General features: G+C 57.4%; 1 protein-coding gene across 1 annotated transcript; it reads right to left on the bottom strand.

Annotated features, from left to right (window-relative positions):
- LOC119099895 (protein fem-1 homolog C) lies at nt 1-21,088 on the bottom strand. The gene is made up of 8 exons (XM_037222986.1): nt 20,896-21,088; nt 8,380-8,539; nt 7,022-7,222; nt 5,339-5,557; nt 4,786-4,975; nt 3,510-3,645; nt 2,699-2,974; nt 1-1,972 (listed from the first exon to the last, which is right to left on the bottom strand). Exons 1-8 carry the CDS (start codon nt 20,953-20,955, stop codon nt 1,334-1,336), a joined length of 1,881 nt encoding a protein of 626 aa, XP_037078881.1. The 5' UTR covers nt 20,956-21,088; the 3' UTR covers nt 1-1,333.
- Between the last annotated feature and the right edge of the window lie 2,051 nt (nt 21,089-23,139).

Genomic DNA, 23,139 nt, shown 5'->3' with positions numbered 1-23,139 from the left:
TAGCATTATTCTATATACGATACATTTATTTTCGTAGACAATTACGAACAGTCCGGTGAAAGCCTAATTTGATGATGGAGCAGCATCACATACCAGCTATGCGTCACTAGAAAGAGCAATATTGCCGACTTAGAAAACGAGGCACGAAGAACAGACTATACCGGTCATTGCCAATAATGCCCAACACCGCGATAAAACCCCACGCCATCCGTAGCGGGCGAGAAACTCCTGTCCAACAAACACTTGATTTATTTGGCTGCAAGGCAAGAGGATCAGCGGCTCGCGGCGCGTCCAGCGACATCTAGCGACGACCCCAGCGCACCAGGTACGAAGAGCGTAACGCCCGATATCGATACAATAGCGGGGTTACGAGGTCAGCACCAGCTGGCGAGGGGACACCAGCTGCCAGGGAACGCTGAAGGCGACAGCAGCAGCGGCAGCGGCAGCGGCAGCGCAGGAAGTAAAACGGTCCTGCACACTGCCATCATCAACCACTGGGCATCGAGAGGGATCTATTTGAAAATAGTAGTTTTGCTCGCGTATCTTTTAAAGCCGATTGACAACAATTATTTTTCCCATGTGGTCACAGCCAACATGACACCAAAAGCTTCCAAGCGATCAATTTCCTGAGACTCGAAGGTAATAGTCCGTCGAACAGCAGCTGATATGGAAACAATGTAAATTAGGAAGGCCGATTGTCGGAAACATCAAAAAACGCATTTATTTCTATTAGGATGTCTGCAACTTAGACCCAAATGCAAGGGCACCCAATAATTTCATCTCTTATGCAACCAAACAGTCAATCGAACACAACGACGTAAATAAATGAAAAGCTGGATCGGCAAGAAGCGACCCGCATTTCAACTCATACTGTGAGCACCAAGTGCCTGCCAGTCGAAGGACGGGAGCTGTGCTGAGGAGGCTCGTGTGGCAGCGGCGGCGGCCGGTCCTGCGCGCGGTGACTCGACGAGGCGCCGGCAGATGGCTCCAGCGTCGCTATCCGCGCCCCGGACGGCGCCAGGCGCCGCCGCCGCCGCCGCTCACACGCCGCGTCCGCCAATACCCGTTGGACTAGACCGTGGCGTCTAATGCCGGCAAACACCGCAACACGCAAAACTAACACAACCTAGCCGGGAGCTCACGCCGCGAACCGCGGCGGCCACACCTGCAAAAGTAGGAAAACTCAAGTAGGGCCGCGCCTCGGGGGCCGCCATTCACGGAGCGCACGCGACTGCGGAGGGGTGTCGAACCGGAGCGGCGCCGGACAATATCAGCCGCGGGGAGCCGCGCAGCCTACGCGGATATCACTGGGGCGGCCGACCGGCCGGCACGGTCAGTGCGTGCTGACGAAGTGACGCAGGTGCGGCGGCACGTGCGCCGCGTACGCCGGCACCCGGCTGACGGCGCGCGCCGCCAGACACTCGAGCGTGAGGTGGCGGTGCAGCTGCAGCGGCGGGTGCTTGCTGCAGAGCGGGTGCTTGCGGATCAGCTCGCTGAAGGTGCGCCGCTCGCCGTTGACCGTGTCCACGTGCGCGCCGGCCTCGATCAGCGCGCGCATCACATCACTGCGGAACGACTTGTTGGCGGCGAGCGCATGCAACGGCGTGTTGCCGGCGTGGTCGCGCGCGTTCGGGTCACTGCCCGTCTCGAGCAGCAGGTCGACCACCGGCAGCGACGGGAAGGCGCAGATAGGGTAGCGACCCATGGTGGCCGCGTCGCCGGTGCACGCCACGTGCAGCGGTGTCTGGCCGGTGCGCGTGAGCGGCCGGCACCGCTGCAGCTCGTACACCAGCTGGCGCAGCTCGGCCAGCTGGCCGGCCGTCAGCCGTTCCTCCAGCCGCGTCAGCAGGCACAGCAGGTTCATGGCGATGGTCAGCGTGCGCGTGAAGTAGCTGTACTCGCGGTCGACCAGCGGCTGGCGCGCCACCAGCTCCTGTCCCTGCACCACCTCGCGCACGGCCCGCATGAACACCTGCCGGGTGCGGGTCGGACAGCGTCAGCTCACAGCGGCCCGGCGACGCGTGAGCAGTGCGCATACGGCAGGCGGCGACACCGGCGCACGGCCAGCGTCGCCACCACCCAACACGCAGCGGCTGACGCCAGCGCAATGACAGGGCTGGCCCATATCAGATGTAGCCGGCCACGGCGGCCCAACAGCATGCAATCATAGGACGGCATCGCCACCAGTCTGCACAACAGCCATCCACCACTGACAGACAACAATCGGCGGGCAGCGCTGCCTGACCAGTCACCAGACGCGTGAGAAAACTGGGCCCCATCGCTCCAGTCAGAATCGTGTTTAGCCGCATAACTGACACACGCGTCCTCTCTCTGCGGCCTGACAGGACGCCGACACTGCAGATACAACAAACACCGCGTCCGTGAGCCTCGGAGTTCCGGAAAAATCATGAAATCTTGACCGGGTTCGCTGGAGGCGAACGCCGCGCGTTCATTCAAATGGGCTCCCTTTTTCCGAGTGCAAGAAACTTGATTACCAATGGATACGTCGAGCTGAATTCAATGTGACCTTACGCACGATTAGAGTCTATTTGCACGCATCGTGTGCCGGTTTCCCCCTCCCTTGTACCCGGCGAGACAGCAGAAGTCCGTTCCATCCCACTGAAATCCACGTGTCGACTCCCCACGTCCCCCAACCAGCAGCCATCAGCACGGATGTCCAGCCCATCACGCCTCTCACCTGGAAGATGTCGTCGAAAGGCACCTGCGGCGCCGGCAGCCGGTTGCGGCCCTCGGACAACATGAAGCTGAAGAGCTCGGCGAACGAGAGCAGACTGCTCTGCGTCAGCGGACTGAGCGGCTCCAGGATGTGCTGCTGCATGTTGAGCGCGTACATCCACAGCTGGATGCAGCGCTGGAAGTTGCCCGTGTCGGCGTAGACGGCGCCCCGGTACCGGATGTAGTAGGAGGTGTCCGGGTGGGCCGGTCCCAGGATGCGCTCTCGCACGATCAGCGCCTGCCGACGCGACGGCGGCCGTCAGGTGCCGGCCACTCGGCCTCGGCCTCGGCCTCTGCTCACAGACTGAGTCTCCCCGGCCGGCTGACTGGGACGCCAGTGCTCAGGTCAAGCTGACGCTCCGGCGGCGAGCCGCTCCGCGCCGAGCTCTGCGCTCGCCACCGCCGCAGCGTGGCGACGTCAACGGCGCTTGGCGACAGCCGGCCCGGCTGGACCGGGCCAGCGTGACGGTCCTATCCAGCCAAATGCCTCGAGCGACATCTGGAACGCTACTTCCGAACAGGGAGACTCGTCCAGACATGCCGCAAACTGAACGATTTAGCCGGTGCTCTTCAGACGGGCGTACTAACACCGGTCACAGGAAGACGAAAAGTTTGCGATGAAAACGGTCTGCGGCAAGGTCACGGATTACGTGTGCGTGATGACAGGATACCTCAGAGGCCAGGACAGCAGGCGGTTCAATGACACAACCAGCACCCCGCCCGAACCCCAGCCGGATGAGATGCCGCCAACACCGCCGGGGAACGCCACTCACCTGCATCCGCATCTCATCCGGGTCGGAGATCAGGTCGTCCAGCTCGTGGTGCGTCAGCGCCTCCGAGACGTTCTCGTAGGCGGGCCGCAGCTCGGCCGAGTGCGGCTTGGGCAGCTGCCGCAGCGGATCCTCAAATCTGAGCACAGCGCCGCCGCAGGTCAGCGCGACTTCACCGCAGACCGCGCGATGCGGACGCGGCGGCGCGGCGGCTCTCGGCCGGACCGGCTGATTCACAAGTTCGGATTCTCGCTAAAACGCGAGGTTCGTGTATTGCACGAGTTAAAATGCGCGGCCAAACGCTCTTAAGACTGGTTTACCGCACGGCCGGGCACCGAACCGAGCGGCCAACAAAACCGACAAAAATGCTGACGATTTCCCTAAATTCGTTTATGTCTTCAGATTCAGTGCGACCGAATACCTCTACAGGATCTGGCAAAACTAGGCCGCACTGTACTGCATATGACGCAGCCGCTCGGCGCCTGAGTTTGGAATCGTTCTTTTTAGGACACAGCCCAAGGATCTGGCAACACCAGGCCGCACTGTGGCGCATATGATGCAGTCTCTCAGCGCTGGAGTTAACAATGTTTTTTTTTTTTGACACGGCAAGTCGATGGGCTCCATTATCTGCGTATCAAAACATGCGGGATGTCACCAGTTATGATGCTCTCTGCCCTAGTTAGTTTCTCAGCATATGCGGTGCAATGAATATAACAGAAAACATCCCCTCAGTTTAACCGCGTGCAAACGCTCACCGCACAACATAACGCACCCAAATGCCCGCAATGGGACCGCCACACCCATCGAACATCTAAGCGCCGCATGTGCACTCAGAAGAATGGCGCCGGGCAACGCATTACAGCCGCGGACCGATCGGAACAAAAATAATCTTAAGATGCTACCTAAGCACGGCCACCGGGCTCACGTTTACCCGCCCCCCCCCCCCCCCCCCAGCCCTATTCAGCCCGGATCCGCCCCTGCAGGCCACCGGGAGCCACGGCCAACCTCTACGAACCAGACGAGACGGCCGCCACCTGCGCCATTTCTGGTTCACCGGTTCAGCTCGGCAATGGCCAGGTCCGGTGAACAGGTCACGTTCGGAGCCGGACCAGCGTGTTGAACAGGGGCCATTCTACGGTTACCGTCCACAGCTTCAGCATACGTTGTACAATCGTAGCGGACCACAGCTTCCAACAAGGCGTGCTTTACCACCAGTTAATGAGGGCCTCCGCTTCACAAGCTCTAATCACTGCCACATCTCCTGCCTGTCGTCACGTACCGTTTGTCGAGCGCCCGCTTCCAGTATTTGATGGCCGCAATCAGGTCGTTCTTCTTGTCGACGTACGTGGCGCCGAGCAGCTCCAGCGCGTCGACCATCTCCTGGCGCGAGACCAGGTCCGGCCGCGCCAGCAGGTATTCCACGATGTTGGTGTGGCCGCAGACGGCGGCCGCCAGCAGCGGGGTCATACCTGCCAGCCAGGTCACCGTCGTCACACACGGCCACTGTCGCCAGTGGGGTCATATCTTTGTCCTTATCACCCCCGGGGTCATATCAGCCGGGGGTCAACGGAGCTCTCTGTGTACTCCGGCGGCCCAAAGGTCACCGCATGCCGTCGCCGTGTAGGCTTAATACCGTCACGTCTTGCACAAAATCGACGATCGACCCACGGGCACGCTTCTGGCTCGCCTTTGAACCCTAACGATGGACCGTAAACTCCGCCGCCCCCCAGCGGGCGCCGCCCCCTGCTGCAGGCCACCCAGGCCGCCGCGCGCCCACGCGGCGCCGGCGGCGCCCGCTGGCGGCGCCCGCTGGCGGCGCGCCCCCCGCTCACCGTACGAGTCGCGCTCCAGCTTAGCGTGGTTCTGGATGAGGAAGGTCATGATGCTGAGACTGCCACTCTCAGCGCAGTCGTGCAGTGCCGTGTTGCCCTTGATGCTGCGCCGGTTGACGCGCGCGCCCCGCTCCACCAGGAACTGGGTGATGTTCATGTGGCCCTTGTAGCAGCTGATCATGAGGCAGGTGTGACCGTGCCGGTTGGCGATCTCTATGTCTGAGGGGAGAGAGCCGACGCTCTGACCGCTGCGCCACGAGGGCGGCGCGTGACAACGGCGACCGGTGCTGATGACGACACGCTCGCGGAGCGGCGCCGCCGGGCTGGGGCACCGGCGCCGCGACGACTCTGGCGCAACACCGGCTCTCTGGCATGCCGCGTCGGGCACGGCGCGACATCATGACAGGCGCCGGCCCGCGCGGTGCTCACGCTCGGTGCCGTCGTGTTTATCGGCGGGCCAGTTAGCGCGAACTCAGTGCGCAGGATGGGGTTTTCCGGGGCTGTGCCGTCTCCGATTACCAGGCAGCCTCCGGCGGCAGATCGACACGCTGCGCGTCGCGCGCGCCACGGACGCGCCAGCCACCACACACCGGCCACTGCCGTCTGTTCAACGCTCGTCCGCGCCGCACGGCAGAATACGTCCATGTTTCAGTCCTGGCCGTTCTAACCGGCGCACAATGCCGAAACGTCACGCCTTCATGCCAGGGCCGGCTCTAAGGCACCCTATGCCTGCCGAGGTCCGTAAAGTAAGCAACTACGCCGTTGGCTGACACTTGCAAAAGCAAACATGTTGCGCGTCATTGGGGGCTTTCCGACGCGCTCAGCTGCTGACACCATTTGGCGTTGCCTGCCTCTCACCCTGGCACGATGGGCGGGCACCGCACGTAACCGAACCGTATACCGGTGATTTCCCAAACTAAAATATCGATGTCATGCTTCTCAGCGGCTGCTGTGGCCGACGGTAAGATACTGAGCAGGGTATCCGTTTTCATATTATGGAGAGCTTCTTTGCACCCACTGGCCATCTTATCTTATCTTTTCTTACAACTCTTTCTCATCCGTTATCTCTTTCCACTCTTATCACTCTTGTATCCTACCCACTCTTATCTTATCTTACTAGCCATCTCACTCGTTCTTATCTACTTTTATCTTAGCCAGTAAACAAATCACATCCGCACGCAAAGCAACGGTAGGCATAATACTACGGAAACTCTACAGCAGGCTTTCTGAGGATTTGGATGGATTGTTTCAGGTAGTGGTGGTGGTGATTTGGTGTTTTATGGCGCGTCGGCATCGGGGCCGTTGTACGCCCAGGATAGTGTTAACGCACTAGCCGAGACAGCTACGGCAGAGTTGAGACATTTAAACCGGAACCATGCCAGACTGCACATCAATTAGCTCGTCAAGTTTACACTTTCTAGGGCTCGATAGGACACAATAATTTCTTTGTCTTGCGACCACAATTTAACGATTTTGTTTCATTTTGTTTTGATGACGTAAGTACTGTGCTACAGTTATCGACTATGACAACCGAACACACGTCACACGAACACCTTGGGCCGATCATCATTTGACGTCGCCATGCAACCAGCCCCATTACCACAAGCACTAACTGAACACCAACGCACCGAGGCACTGCTCCCCCTCCCCTCCCCACCTCTCCGCGCGGCGGCCCTCACTCACTGGCTCCGTGCTCTACGAGGAAGCGGGCGATCTCGTGGTGGCCGTCGAAGCAGGCGGCGCGCAGCGGCGTGGAGTGGGTCCGCGTGGTGGCGTTGACGTTGACGCCGCGCGCTACCAGCAGGTGCACAATGTCCGCATGGCCGGCGGCGGCGGCGCACCACAGAGGCGGCGCGCCCTCGATCGTCTCGCCGTCAAATATCACTGCAACGGCAGCGCACGGCTGTCAGAGGTCACCACCGCCCGGTGTCATGGTAGGAGAACAAGGCCGCACGGCGTCACGGAGGAAAAAAACGCGGCCACCTGACGTCGTGCATCATAGAGTAACGAAACACTCGCGGAACACGACCAAATGGTGCTGAAGCACTGCGTCAAGACAGCAGTGAGTCCGAAGGCGTCGAGATGCTGCGCCACACATCTGTGATACAGAAAACGGCACAACAACAACAGACTCTCGTCACATTTGTCGTGGAGTGCAAGTGGTGTACGCGAGTACCCCATGCCAACAAACGCGGACAAAACAGGGAGTCCGGATAACATCTCACAGAGGACATCAGACAACAGAGGCAAACACACTCCGTCACGTCTTTGTCACTGAAATCGATGCCGGAAACCGTCTCGCAAAAAGCGGTTAGCCTGCCTCAAACCTGACGCACGCGATTCATGCAGATAAAACAGCTAGGCCTCTTCATGCTGCAGGCGTCGTCGTTAAGTAAAACAAAACAAACACGCACACAGGTGCCAATACCTCACACTCGATTACACATGCATCCGGCGTCTTTCCCATCCTTGACTCGGCTCTGCCCCGACGTGATTGGTCGCGTAAGGCCTCCAGATCCCGCCTCTTCCCTCCTGAAGGCCTCCTGCCACAGAGGAACCGGCACGGCCCCGAAAACTGTCCTGACCCGGCCGAAGTGTTGCCCTGACACTGCCCTGGCGCGACCCGGGCAGTCCCGGAAGCTGCCACGACATGACCCCGGTCATCCTCGACACGGTTCTAATCTGACCTAAATCATCGGTCTCTGTCACCGCCGTCCCTGTCTGGTGATGACGTCAGTCCGGGCTCCAAGCCCGCGGCGCCGCCACTTGTTGAAGGAGCGCCCATGCTGCCATCCCAGTCCCATCAGCAGCGGCCAGCAGAGCAGAGCAGAGCACAGCACAGCACAGCACAGCGCAGCACAGCACAGCACAGCACAGCACAGCACAGGCCACGGCCGTGATCGGTCCCAGCAGCCCCGACACAGCGCTGACCGGGCTCCGGTGCCGTCACTCTACAGAACGCTCTCCAGCGCAGTCCGGGCGCCGCCCCAGCGGCCGGCCGCGGCCTGAGCCGGTCCCGGCCGCGACGCCGTGGCACGCACCTGAGCCGACCTGCTCCGGGTCGGCGGCGCACCGCTCCAGCAGGTACTCGGCCACGTCGCGGTGCCCGTTGCGGCAGGCCATGACCAGCGGGGTGGCGCCGCTGGTGCGGGTCGATACGAGCAGCCTCACTTCATCCTTCGGCCGGCGGTCCAGAAATACCTGCCGGCGGCGGCGTCGGGTCAGGGCCGGGGTCCGCGTCCCGGTCCCTGTCGGACCGGTCCGTGGCGCAATGGGACACGCGCCGTGAACTGGGACAGACGGGCAGCCGGGCGGGCGGCGGTGGGCTGCACGCCGCCCGGTCAAGGATGCCATTGGGGCGGCCCAGCCTCGCTCGTCGCGGCCCGCCTCTGCCTCGTGTGAAGGCATGCCTGCTGGCGTGAGCGCACGGTGTGAGGGCGCAGCAGATGTTCGTGCGATGAAGCGATGGCGTGCCTTAAACTGTTCATCCAGGCGTATGAATGCACCGCGTCCCCAACGGAATGCCTGAGAGGGTAAGCCCGAAGCGTATGAATGCCAAAGTCAGTGCCAGCGAGTGGCTCACATTGCTGCAACCTGCCAGGTCCCTGATTTAGTGCGTCTGGCGACGTCTATCCTACCAAAAGGTCCGTTCTTTACAGCGCCTGATACAAGAGTGGACTGGCTTGACGCAAACAATGCACAACGTAGTGCGGTTATGTCGACCCAGATATTGACCATATCAGATGCCAAACAGGACTAGATCGCGCGAGGCGAGACCGCGGGTTGGGTAACCGCGGCAGCTGCCATGGCGGCGTCTGCAACGGTTTCTTCACAGCCCCCCCCCCCCCCCCCAATGCGCTGTCAAATCTGGGCAAATCCGATCGGCTCACCGATCCCAGCCAGACACCTCATTTGGTTTAAGACATACCCTCCGGTTCCGCCACAATCAGCGGCCACTTCTGATTGCCGAGCTATACCTTTGTCTAGCGTGGCAAATAATGTTCAGGCCCAGGCGTGGTTTAAACACTGGTTTTCCCGACGGTCTGGTGTTGATAACCACGCGCATGCATAAACTTCTGCGCCACAGACCCACACAATGGACAATGGCGGTAAATGTCCAGTCCGTGGCGACACACAGACCGGGCTGAGAGCGGGCAACGCCTACGGAGAACAACCCACGCGCCACGTCCGATCGCACGCCTCTGCTAGGAGTGACGCGAGACTGCCAATAGTGGGCACCGCGAGCCCCTACGCGCCGCAATGACGACGGAGACGCGGCTCGGGAGAGCAGGCGACGGCTCGAGCGTCCCAACGAGCGGCGCCGTCGGCAAGGTGGCGACTCTGGCGGCACCTTGACAAGGCTGCCGACTCCGGCTCGATTCAGTCCACGATGCGTACCCGCACGCAATCCCCTCCCCCGGCGGCCGAACGCGGCGCTCTTGCGCCGCGCCGCCGGCCAGCACGCTTCCCGGTGCGCCGCTGTCGGATGATTGAAGCGTAACTTGCATGCACATGGACACGGCCGTGGCAGCAGTGTGATGGATGACCTCCATTAGCTATCGCACCAATATCTAATGGGAGCATCCGCCGTCCGGGTTTGTTTTGTGGGGCACTGCGATAAACCTTTCATACATCGCTTTATGGTCATTGTTGACATTACATGCCGCCGTTTTTCTTTTCGTTTGCTGCGACGAACTTCGCTGCCGGGTTTCCGTGTCGACGCCTTCGCATTCGTCTTGCAACCGTACATGCCCACTATCGATACGACCAGCCCTCCTCCCCCAGCAGGGTGACGTGAGTCTGCCTGTATCTGGATTGCACGTACCATCTTATTAGTCCGAACAAGGCACCTGCACGCCTGCCCACGTACATTCCCGGAGGGCAAACTAGACCTCTGCCGAGCGGGAGAGGGAGACTGGCGGCCCTGAGCGCGTGGTCGTGCGGCGCCCTGCAGCCCACGGCGGCCGCTCTCGCCACGTGCCGCTGTCGGCGGCGGCGGCGGTGGGAGCGGTGGGAGCGTGCTCGGGCCGCCGGTCCGCTCCCGGACGCTGCCGGCGCCGCCCGGCCGAAGGTCGCCGGCCGACGGCGGCGGGGCCCCGCCGTCCCAGCGCCCGCTATCCGCGGCCGGACAAGACGCCCGGGCGGCGGCGGCGGCAGCGGCGGCCACGACGCAAAAAGCCTGTTGAAAGCGGAGCGCGTGCGGCCGCCGCCCGCCCGGCGTGCTGCAGGGCGGCGGGCGGCGCCGCGCCACACGATGCTGCGCGGCGGACAGCGGCGTCACGAACCGGCGCCAGACCCTTCACAGACCCGGCCGGCACCCACTGCCCACCCCCGCATCGGCGGCACAGATGCCAGGCGCGCCGAGGAATCCCCGGCGCCAGCGCTGGCCGCGGCCTCTTGGCAGCGGCGGTGGCGGCGGCGGCGGCGGCGGCGACTCGGCTGGCGCGGCCCGCGCGGGGCCCAGGCACGCTGTCAGAAGGTCACGGCCGCCCGCGGCCAAGTAGGACGTAAAAACACGCGCGCCGTCCGCGCCGGCTAAAAACCGCCCTCACGGCAGCGTGCGCCACTCCGCGCGGCTGCCTGCGCCCTCTCGACCCCCGAGCTCCGAGGGACACCGGTGAAAAACGCCGCGCTTGACGCGAATGAGACGGCCACTGCCGCAATTGAGCAGAAAGATGAGCCGGTCGAAACGCTCAGCGCTTCTTGTGAAGCGGGGAGCGTGTCCGGCCGGGTACAAAGAGCACTGCGCGCGGCGGAGAGACTGGCGCAAACCGGGACCTGTCCGCGGTGACGAGACCACCGCGATAACAAGCGCTCCACTGGCCTTGCAGGAGCAGCCTCGTCAGACTAAACCGACTGGCTGTGCGCCGCGACGGAAGCGCCCCAGCCGTCAGCTGTCCGGGCGCGGCGGCCGAGCGTGCCCGCCTGTCCAGCGGACACGTCGCCCACCGCCGGCGGCGTGTCCGCTGTCCGGTGCGGACAGACAGCCTTGGCTGAGCGCCGCCGTCCGTCGCCGCGTCGGCCGGCCGGCACCATTTCCACACCGATCCAAGGCCCAGCACCCGGCCAGTGAGTTACGACCAGCTCGCCGGACCATCCAGGGCCGGCCGCCGAGCCGCCGGCCGCCGGCCGCCGCGTGTTGTGACGCCGGTCATCCCGGCCCGAGGACGAGTGCGCGCCCGGGTGCACACGCGCAGCGGTCCGCCGCCCGCGCACCGGGCCTGCAGCGGCGCCTGCACAGCGCCGGGTCCGGCTGATCAGCCCCACCGAGCGGTACCGGTGTGGTGGGTAGTTCCACCTCCTCCGCCCACTGCCCCCATTAACTCAGCACTAGCCCTGACCAGTCTCAGTGTGACGACCGCCATTTCCATTTCCCCTGACTCGCACAGCTGCACCATCGAGAGCCATCAGTTGCATGTTTGCAATTTTGTCGTAATTCCTAAAAACAATCAGGAGGGTAGCATGCCTTTTCAACAGTCATTTATTACGAACAAGCCGCACTTTGATGCGCTACAGAGACTAGCGTGAGCGATTGCTGGGACTCTATAACAAGTGTTTTCCGTGAGCTGGTATATACAAACACATCACAGTCAGGTGTCGATGCGCACTGGTCACACCACTCACCCCAAATTTCAGTATGACTGTGGTTTCGGAATTAATACCGGCTACAAAATACTCCAGTTCTGTGCAAAAGAAAAGCCCGTGAAGGCGAATTCTTACGTTGAATATGCTGAGAATCTCAGGATATTCTTACGCTGGAAAAAATCGAGGTCTTATGATGAAATCGATATCGTTGGAAACAACATGACAATTTTTAAATAGGACTGATCCTATATGCACCTTTCAACTCACCCGGCTAAGTTTCGAGGAAAACTTGACGTGCTACCGTCCATCCGGTAATGATGTCGGAGCATGAATGATTGATCGGTTGATATCCCGTAACTAGACGGGTCTACGCAGATTAGGAACATTTTTCTTCCTTCCACGCGTCTTGGGATTTTTAATCATAATTTTTGTTTGACCTCGTTCACTAGTGACCATGAGCGGCGGCACAAAATGCCGACCGGGGAGCGGGCAGCGGGGCGGGGGCGCACGGCACGCCAATTATTCTCACGGTATTCTCAAGGACTGCTTGAGATCTTCCGATCATCGGCTCATCGGGGCATATTAGAGGTCGGTTTCTTTCAGCACACAAATTCATCATGTCGAAAAACGGATCTTAGGTATGTGTTGATAATGTCCCAAAACACCCTTCAAGATACCGGCGGATACCATGAGGACATTGGAGAGGCGACTGGGAGCGCGGGACCAAGCCGACATCAGGACTGGAGGCGCCGGACCGCTGCAGACAACCGGCAGTCGCGCCGCCTCCGCCGGCGACGTTTCCATTCCGAACTGAGCTCCGCGGAACCTGCTGAGAACCTGCGGACGCGGTGACGGACGAGCCCTTTCGCCCACGCAAACATTTACCATGTTCTGCGGAGCCGAAACACATCCGCTGGCGCAAGTACAGCGGCACGAAGCGGCGCCGACCGACCACATCACCTGCGCCTCGCCGCACGGGGGGGGGGGGGACGGGAAGTGGCCGGTCGCCACCGTGGGAGCAGGCGCAGCCAGCGGGCCGCGGCGTGGCCGTGACCCCGGGTCACCAGCCGGCGGCGGCGCACCACCGCAGCCGCGTCAAGGCCGCGCGGAAGCGGACCGCACAAAAACGCGGCCGGCTGGCCGGCCGGCCGCGCCGGAAGAGGGTCGCGCGCGCCGCGAGGTCGACCGGCGGCCAATCAGGAGGCCAGGCGGCGGCCGGAGCGCTGCGCCGCGCGACCCGCATACAGAGTGCGGCACCAGGCTGGACAAAGGCGCTCCGCCGCCGGCGCTCGACGCTCTGGGGCCCGCGGCCGAGACGACCGCGCCCAACGGGACGGCAGGTGGCAGAGGACCACACCCGGCGACAGCAGCGGTGTTTATCAAAAAAGTTGATGGCTTAGCAGGGAATGGCTAAAATCACCACCAAAACATGCCAAAACAGGGTTCTCGTGGATCAAAACTGGGAACTCCAGCCCCCCAATCCTGGACAGCGCATTGCACCCTTGCACAGGACACAAGACAAGGAAGGAGCGCATTCGGGACACGGGACAGCAAGCGACCTCCAACCGGGACAAGGGACAGGGGAGGACCGCATACGGGGCACGGGACAGCAAGCGACCTCAAATCAGGACAAGAGCCAGGCGAGGACCGCAGGCGAGGACGCGAAAACCGGAGAGCGCGAGCGGCAGCATGAGGAAGGCGAACACGTGACCGGGACACGGGATACGAGGCGAACCGCCCTGATACCAAACCGGAGAGGGCCACACCCTGCAAGACCGAAGCATTGGAAACCCCCTTCAGCAGGACACACGAGATGGGAGAGGCTGTCATCTGAACAATGCTCTGGAGGCCAGCCGACCGGTACACCAGATAGCTGATTACCTTAACGAGACACGGGAAGGGGCGATAATACACAGGGGTACACGATAAAGATGGCCGCGTCACCAATCATGGTGTTCAAGCCAAGGACTGCAGCGGAGACCACTGCTGGAACGTCAGACTCGACACGGCTACAGGACCGGGACGCGTCAGCGGCGCGGGGCACACGGCCAATACAACTAGGACAGGGCCGAACCACCGGCACAATACCACAAACACATTGTGGACGGCGCGCCCTCGGCGACCGCGCGGCCGGCCGACCTCCAGCGGCGCGGCGCAATTGTGAGGGCCGGCTGGCGGCGGGCGCGCAAGACCTTGCGGCCGCCGCCAGCCATCCGGGAAGAAGCGCGCGCCGCGCGGCGACGCGACACGAGGCGAGGCGAGCCTTTGTCGGCCGCCGCAGCGCAACGGCCACGTGGGGCCGGCGCGCTTGTGAAACACCGGCACCGCGGCGGCGCGGGACGGCGACGGGGACAGCGGTGAGGCGGAGCGCACACCGATCCAGTCTGGCACGTGCCCGGCGGTTCGCAACCGCCGCGTCCGTGCCGCCGACAGCGAGGGTGCACCTACTGGACAACGCCACACTCGTCTCCGCTGACACACTCGTCACAACAACCATATTTTCCTCCACCCGCACGTGCCATTCTTGAAGGAGCATTTCCATTCGGCCTTCCCCTGCTCAGCAGATAATGAACACTCGAGGGCATTGTCTGCGACCTGCGTCACGGTCAGAGCACTAATGTCTCCGTCACGCGCGGACGAGCGTGCTTTTTGACGGCAACCCGGGCCTCCTGGCGTCTATCAGCACTTACCGCGGACAAATACCGACCCATTTATTTATCTGGTCGCCGGCCGGCGCGGCCACGCACGCCACATGGCGTTACGAAGGCTGGCCACGTTGGCCAGGAGCTGGCCGGTCCGGGGTCACAGGACAGGCCGTGACACTGGCGCCGGCCCGCCACAAGTCGCCACAGCAGCTGTCTGAGTGCCGTGGAGGGGCGCACCGATCGCAGGTGGCACAGGCCGACCGCAGCGTGTCGGCGAGCCGTGTGCAAACGTCCGGCGCAGCCCGGCTCTCGACTTCAGAGCGCGAGACGATTGCGCGGCGCCCGGTCGGAGGTCGACGGCGAACGCGGCAGAGGTGCAGCGAACCCGTCACCAAAGGACGTGAGCAGGTTGCCTAGCTCGCGACCTGGCCAGCGCTGCTGCTTCCCAACAGCGGCCGCGTCGTGTGCCGATCAGGACACCAGGAGGGATCGCCGGCGGGACACCAGGAGGGACCGCCGGCGGGACGACACCGGGAGGGACCGCCGGAGGGACGACACCAGGAGGGACCGCCGGCGGGCCACTCGAGCGGCCTGTCGTCCCAGGTCTCAGGTGCGGCGGCCGGTACGGCGTGACGCCTCACGAGTGATGCGCGGCCAGCCACGCCCACGCGCGCACCAATAGGTTTGACCGGACTCACAGGGACGTGAATGGCAGCGATTCCAGTATCAAATACTCCAGCGCCGATCCCTGATTCAAATCCAGCTGGACTTCCAATAACTCCAATCAATCTTTGATTCAAGGACATGACGCGACTGAATCTGACTCGGTCCTGTATTAACCAAAACAGTGTGCGTCGGGAGACGAATCGCAGTCATGCAAATCACACTGAATGCTACCAGATCAATAACGTTCAATGACGCTTTATCAGATCAACGCCACAAGTGCCCGCGCCCATACCCGCGAAGCCAAGCGGCTCATGTATTAGAAATGCTAAAATAGGAAGTTATCTGCATAAACGTGCCATACGCAAGCTATTTGCTGTGTCCGATCATGCGCGTAGAGAACATATATACATCATCCAAAACACTTAACGTTTAACCTAGGCTGACTGACTTTTAGCGAGGTCTGAATGCCTGTGAACGCATTGCCTGTCCCTACTTCTCTAATGCTTCAAAAATAGATAAGATATGTTAAATGCAGCTTTGCTTTGTGCCTTAAGTTTACGGAACTGTTCTACTATGTTGTAAGAATTCCACTCCGTTTCGACCGATCACAAGGCATGCTTGTCGTTCATGCCATGGCTGCATTGTAATCAGCTAATGAAACCGTCACTTGCAAAATGTAAAAAATACGCATAACTGGGTGCATGTATGTATGTGTGTATATATATACATACATATATATATATATATACCTAAAATATAATATATATACATATATATATATACATTATATATATATATACATATAAATATATATATATATATATATATATATATATAAGTAATTGTGTTATTCCACGTCCAGCCGGTTCAACTCATTCAAGACACAAGGATCAAATCAACTCTGATTCTGATTCTCTGAAATGTGATATGATTGTGATCTGATTCTGAGTCGCGCACAAAGCAAGGGATGGACTTCATTCATCGAAGCTTCAATAGTGCTTGATTCCATTCGCAGCCCTGATCAAATCAAGCCAAAGCCCGCATAGCATCCCTCCGAACATCGCAGTGGCTTCGTGCGTGATATGCGACAGGTGCGATGCCTCTAAGTTTTTCTAGCAGGTGAATAGTCGAGTTTCATCCACACTTGACAAAACTGGACCGGTCTCCAGGTACCACGGGACCCCGCATGCGTTTGCGCTCCCGGCCACACACGCTTGCACTTGGTGTCGAACAAAGACCGAGTGAACCACGATTGGCTGTTAAAAAAAAAAATGATCCGTTGTTTTCCGGTGCCACCATGCGTCAGGCCAATAGCCGCCGAAAGAATGACGTCATCATTCACAAGGGCCCCGTGACGTCACGCGTGAGCGGGCCGGCCGTGACGTCCTGTCGTGAGCCTGCAAGACGTCAGGTCGCTCACGAGTGCTAGCTGACGTCACACCACGCCCAGGCGTCCGTCACAGTACCCGATGACGCCGGCCGGCCGGCTCGGCCCAGGTGTGGTATTTCGCAATCCGCACGGCCGGTGGCTGCCAAACCGGTGTCACAGATCAGTAACGGTGATTGCCGCTGGAATACTGTCCAACCGACGACAAAAAAACCTTGGGTGGCATTGCTATGAACGCGATAAGGCTATGCGAACGTCTACGCGGTTCAACAATCACTGGCCTCAATGTACGACATCCACCGCAGAGTATCAAATCAAATCACCACACAGGCGTTCCGCTGAGGTAAACTGCGCGTATTCACCAGGTGTCAAGTACGCAGCTCCGCGGCCCCCTCCAGCCGGTACGGAGCAGGCGCCCCGCGCACGGCAGCGCGCCCTTCCCACCAAGCGGAAGACTCGCATGTCTCCAGGTTTCGCCAAGTTTGACTGGGAAAGCCAGCCGGCAGAAGCGGCGGCTTTGTTGACGGCCTCCGCGAAGCCGCATTGACCGGCCGGCCGCCGCTGCGTGGTCAGGTGGCCACGCCAGGCCGGGGTTCCGTGGTGCATCCGCACGCGGGCCGCCACCACTGCCGGTGCGGCAGGGTGACGTGCGCCGCGGCCTCTCACATCCGTCTGGGCAAGGAGAGCCTGGACGGCCCGCATCCGCATCAGTCGGCTCAGTCCAGCGGGAGTGATGCGTGATTTGCCTGGCCAACTGGTGCCTGGCGGCGAGCGGCAGCTGATGCGGGCACCAAGGACCGGCTCACCACGCCATTTTTGGCGTCCTTGGTCTTTTTGCACTTTCGTACCATGGATAAGCCAAAGCGACCTTCTTAGCACGCAAGGAGCCACGGCGGCCTGCAATGACAACCGTGCTACTTTAGCAAGCATGTTCTAAGCGAAAACGACACAGGTACACACTGGTCCTGGTCAAGCCAACAACTGAAACGACTCCATCACGCGAGCAGCCCCTGGGGAAAGCCAAGCCGATACCAAAACAGTGAAATGATCGGCGTACTTTGCAGCCAGCGGACTGGGCACGTAATAAACAAACGGTGAAGCGATACGAACGCAACTCAGGAGTCGTGTTCACTCGAAGTGCGTATTCCTTCATCAAAACATCTTGTTCGTGTCCCAATGTCCGGCTACGACGCGTCGTGGGCATCAAAGCGTCGCGACGCTAAGATGCCTCTAGCCGCGGACGCTTGGAAACACGCCCAAAAACGCCATGCATTCTGCGCATAGCCCTCGGCGTTTCATCATTTGTTCGGCGAAATGATCCTGGTAAAGCGATCAAATATGATGGAAATAGCACTGCCTGACACTCCCGAGCGCCGTGAAAGAGACGAAACACACTGATATTAGAGACCAATGCGTACGACGCCCCGCTCGGCGCGGGACGGGCGGGGTGGGACCCGAAACAAAGGGGCCTGCCCGACGCGGTGGAAAGTCCGTCTTCGACGAGAACTCGGCAGGCGTGGGTTCCCTGATGCAACATTCGCACCAGTTTACAAATCACATCGCTCGAGACTTGGCCGCCTGTGTGGTCTGGGCAAGCCTGGCAACCTCAGCCAACAAAACGGATCAGTTGTAATGGTTTAACTTCTCATTAAGTGACAGTGACCATCGTCCTGTTTATTCACAAATCGTTGTGACTTTCATATCTACTACGGATTACGTAGTTACCAAACCCCACTTCTCTCCATCGAGGCAGTGGTGTATTGAAGTCATGTTCGTTTCCAAAAATGTGAAATTGGCCCATTTCCATTAAACTATTAGTGCACCTTTGGGTCAGGAGGCAGAGATCACTTACACTGAGCAAGCTGCATTTGCTCACATTATGCAATTAACTCCACATCTCCATCACCTCTGGTTGCTGAAATCTTTCCCCAGCAAAGAAACAGCTTTGAGCCTATGAATCCATAATCTGCATTCAAGTGTGCATGTCTGGTTGCAGACAACAAGCCAATGCTTGCCAGTATGACTGTCTGCTACTCCTGTTGTGTGTTGGTCTGACATCACTGTCACACTAATTGTATACCAAATCCCACCTGATCGCATACCTTGTTTGGAAATGACTGAAAAACTTATACAGCGCAGATTGAAATAACTATGATTCTTGGCAATGTTGCTGAGAACTGCATGAAGCTTTTGTCATTGGTTTTACTGGTAACAGTTGAGGCTGGAAACAAGATACAAGGTATGCCCAATCATTGTGATCCATCAGAGAACACAACTGGCATTTACCTAAGATGACCAGCACCTTGAACAGCCTGAAAAGAAGCCTGAAGAAAAGGGTGTGACATCATTGATACAACAGCATGCTATGAGTCATCAAAGGTGCATCCAAAAGTGATTTGCCCACATACCTCTTCAGCACATGCTTCCTTGTGGCTCTCCACACTTCATTAAAAGAATGCCCTCCATGAGTTTTTCTGACATAAGACATTTGAACAATACCATCATATGATAAAGTGATAAGGCTCCCTGCACATTTCATAGGCTCTCCACATCAAGGACAGTCCAGGATACCTTCACAAAACAAATAAATCACAAAGAAAGAAATTACTCAAACAGCTGTTTTCAAGCATACCACCCCTGCAGTGTATGTGGGTTTGGGCTCAGCTTGACTGATTCTGCATTATGTTGTGACTGTGCTATTTTGTTGTTAATGCAGATGACTCCTTTGTCAGGCATGTCAGGATGCAGGCCAGCTTGAGGTTTGCAAGTTTCCTTTGCAGCTTGTATATGCTTCCTTCTCATACAGAATTATAATATATGCATACACATAACAAGGCATGATTATGCTTAGGTCTTTGGTATGATGCCTGTTTTACTACACAATGCATTCTACAGTGTCATGACTGGAGAAACAGTGTTGTCATGACTGGAGAAACAGTGTAGAAATAGTAACATTTAAGGTTTTCCAGGTATTCAACTGCAGTCAGCAAACTTTCTGGGAGCTGAATGTCTTTTAATGCTTGGAACACCATTAAATGCTTACCTGCTACAGGTTTTTGAAATGGATGGTTCTGGAATGATGGGCATATTGTGATACTTTATACAGTTCTCCAGCCCTAAGCCACAAGTCATACACAATCATATGAGCACAAATTGCATTTTTTGGGCCTAAGTCATGAAACCACCAAGCTGCTAATGAATGCTGGAAAATGATACCAATGTGGCATAAATATACCCACCTGCCATGCTTCCTGTAAAGAAAGTCATAACTTTCAATCAGTGTCACAGTGTAAGTGTCAGTGCCTGGAAAAGGGTGTGATCCCAGATTGGCATGGCCCAGGAAATGCTACAACATCCCATGGACACAGATGCCTGCAAAAGGACTAAATTCAAGTTTTTATCAACTTATAACCCTGTTCTTCAATACCTAACTTGCCTGAACTTGGCAAGACAGTGATCTTTGACTCTAAACCATGTTTTCTTCAATACATAACTTGCCTGAGCTTAGCAAGACAGTGCATCTATGACTCCATACAATGTTTTTTTAAATGGTAGATGCAACATGTCTCTTTAGGCCAAAACTATTAGCAGCCCCTATAAGACAGAAACTTATGGATAGTGCCTAGTCATCAGTGTTGAAGCTTTCAGAAAACTCACGTGAACTGCGATATCTGATCTGCAAATGCCATGCCTACCAAAGTCCTCATGCAGAGCTGTGTGTGGCATTCAATGACTCACATTCCCTGGGTAGGTAAGCAACTGTTGCAGCCTGCTGTTTAAGTGTACAGAAATGGGTTGGTAGCCAGGAGGGTAGGAGCCAGGAAAGCAGGTATAGCAAAATTAATGGAAATAATCCCCAATCAGTGGCAAAGAGACATAACAGACATCACCCAGTCTGTGATTCTCAGCTCCCAGGCTACTGGCAATAGGTGGTTCTTAGAACCTCTTCATGCAGGCTGCATGGAGTTATCACTGTTCTTCACTCTCCATGAGGCAAAACTAGATTCAAACTATGCTTCATGTTATTCCAGCAGTCAAATATCTCTCACATGGAATGATTAGAACAGCTCATGCTTAATAGCTCATGAAATAAACAGCTCATGCTTAACAGCTCATGAAAAAGTCAGTTTGGAAAATACGAACAAATTATCTCTCAGTCTCTTCTGTTTTGTAATGACCCCGCTCCACGACACTCAATCGCATGCATTTCAGCTTGCTTGCCGACGACAGACCACGACACGGGGAACAAAGGCGACACACAGGCGAGTCCTTACCTTCAATCTGCGGAGCTTCCCATCCCGTGCTGCATTAAACACAACGTTGATGAACTCCATTGCAGATGCAAGATTATTTCATATCCTCCGGACACGAACTGCTGAAATGATAATGCTGCGCGGAAACCGACGCAGCCCCAATCAGGCGACGGCCACCGCCGACGGAGCACACACACACTCTGCCTTCGGAGAGCGCCGGATTGAAGGCCATTTGCCTGTTGCCAGTTTTGCCTTCGTTCCCCAAAAGTCTCTATATATTGGGGGCAGGCGCCAAAACTCTCCATGTTGGTACGGGATCAGCACATAGGACCTGCTCTCGGAACCCGAGACCTACTTTAAGGAGCAATACCCATGCACGCAACCACGCCTTAGGTGTTACTGGCGTCCATCTCTGTTTAAGGGTCATTCAATACGGTCAGAACACTAAAAGCGCCCTATCTCCGCAAAAGTCACTGGGGTTACCAAAAGCTACTTACTAAAAGTGACCCTTACCGACCCCAGCACTGGTCGTGCTCGTGGGTGAAACCTGCGCTCGGAAGACCAGCTTTGGATGACATGTGTCCGGATGATCTTCTTCCAAAGTGTCTTCGCTCGGAACGCTCGCAATATCTATTACTGTGAATACTACACTCGGAAGCCCTATGACAGGAAAACACCCTCATGGAATACTTACATTCGGAAGGCGTGCGCTTGTAACGGCTGTTTCCTGGAATACCTACTGCTGGAATGCTTACGTTCGGAAAACCTTCACCCAGAAGACTAACTCCCAGAACGTCTTCGCTCGGAAGACTCGCCACTGGCCGGCTACTCCGTGGATGTCTATTGGTGACGTACGTTTACCAAGTCAGGATATTCAGATCAATTTCGAAAAATGCGACGCTGGCAGCATTCTTGTCAATCGCTGGCACACCTATGTGTCAAACAAGTGTTGAAATTCGCAAGAAAGTTAACACGCGCTCGGGTTGGGGGGTCAGATTGACCCTCCCCGAAGGTTTTCCAGAATGGTTTCCGAACGCCGCGGCGTAGCCAAGCCAGATTTAGCATAGCTGCAGACAATTGAGTAGCAGATCGTTTGACATCAAACATTTAGATGTACCCTGTAAGGTCTCTGACCTATGGCAGGTCAAAGTCAGGCCATGATTTCAGCGAAGGCAATTTCTAGGGAATCCTTCAAGCTGATCCAACAAAGGAGTGTTAGACGAAGCCATACATCTCTGAGGTGCTTTCTGGGGCAACACAACTGTTAGACGAGCAAATTAAATTGACCTAAGGTCAGGTATGAAGGTCACATCAAGGTCAAAACCAGTCTGTTTTGTTGCTCCAGGGCTTCCTGCATGGGATAGTGTCTGGTGCTCATTTCGAATTTATTGATAGCAGGAACCGCATTATACATTTCCGGACATCTTAGAGGTCGGAATAGGTCATTCGATCACCTTGACCTTTAAAAGGCCAAACAAGGTCACTAACCTTGAATGAGGATGTGGCCTTTTGCTTAGAAACGGTTATCTAGGTTCCGGGGGCACTTTGGAAACCAACCTGGAAGTTGACCTTGTTTGACCTTTTTGACCCAAAGGTCATGACGTAGGAACCTGAAACTTTGATCCAAGTGGGTTCACATACAACTCAACACACCATGTAAATTTGGTGTCTCTAGCTTTCTTAGTTCCCTATATCTCAGAGGGGTCAAACTGACCCCCCACCCGAGCAAAGGGTATCTATCCGGCCAACCGGGCGCGTGCTAAAGCCCGTGCATCCGCTTACACCGTGCTGATGCCAGTTGTCCAAAACAACTAAGAATTCGCGGATCCATGATTTGAGCACGAGGACTTGTGAGTTTCACATTGACCATGCACATCGATCGCACTGAGCTATATGTGGTTGTTCGGGACGCCAGTCCCATGCCGCTGTGACACCGGGTTTTCAACCCGTTCTTTCGCAACTTAGAAATTTTGCATTTTTATGCTCACACAATAAGTGTGGCTGAATTTTTGCTATGACTGCAAAGTCGCACAAATTTGACCTGGTCAGATAGCTTGCATGAAAACGACCTTGTAACGGCTTTAAAACACTGGGGCTCTTGTTGCTGGAAACTGCATGAGCCTACGGTGCGAAGATATTAGCTTTAAGAAGCGTGACTTCCGAGTCTGGACAGGTCACACTGGGCCGCTCAAGTTTAGATTTTATCATGTTCAAGTAAGGCGCGCTCGTCTGAACGCCTCGCACATAATCAGCAGGCAAAAATTA

The sequence above is a fragment of the Pollicipes pollicipes genome, unplaced genomic scaffold, assembly GCF_011947565.3.
Source record: "Pollicipes pollicipes isolate AB1234 unplaced genomic scaffold, Ppol_2.1 Scaffold_4881;HRSCAF=5763_pilon_pilon_pilon, whole genome shotgun sequence".
In the NCBI taxonomy this organism is placed as follows: Eukaryota; Metazoa; Arthropoda; class Thecostraca; order Pollicipedomorpha; family Pollicipedidae; genus Pollicipes; species Pollicipes pollicipes.
This window is presented reverse-complemented; position numbering and strand designations above follow the sequence as displayed.

Coding starts and splice junctions, on each gene's coding strand:
- LOC119099895 (XM_037222986.1), bottom strand. CDS start 20,955: ATGGAGTTCATCAACGTTGTGTTTAATGCAGCACGGGATGGGAAGCTC. Junction 8,540..20,895: donor GGAAGCTCCGCAGATTGAAG/GTAAGGACTCGC, acceptor CGCCGCCGGCAG/GTATTTCTGGACCGCCGGCC. Junction 3,646..4,785: donor AAGCGGGCGCTCGACAAACG/GTACGTGACGAC, acceptor CGCTGTGCTCAG/ATTTGAGGATCCGCTGCGGC.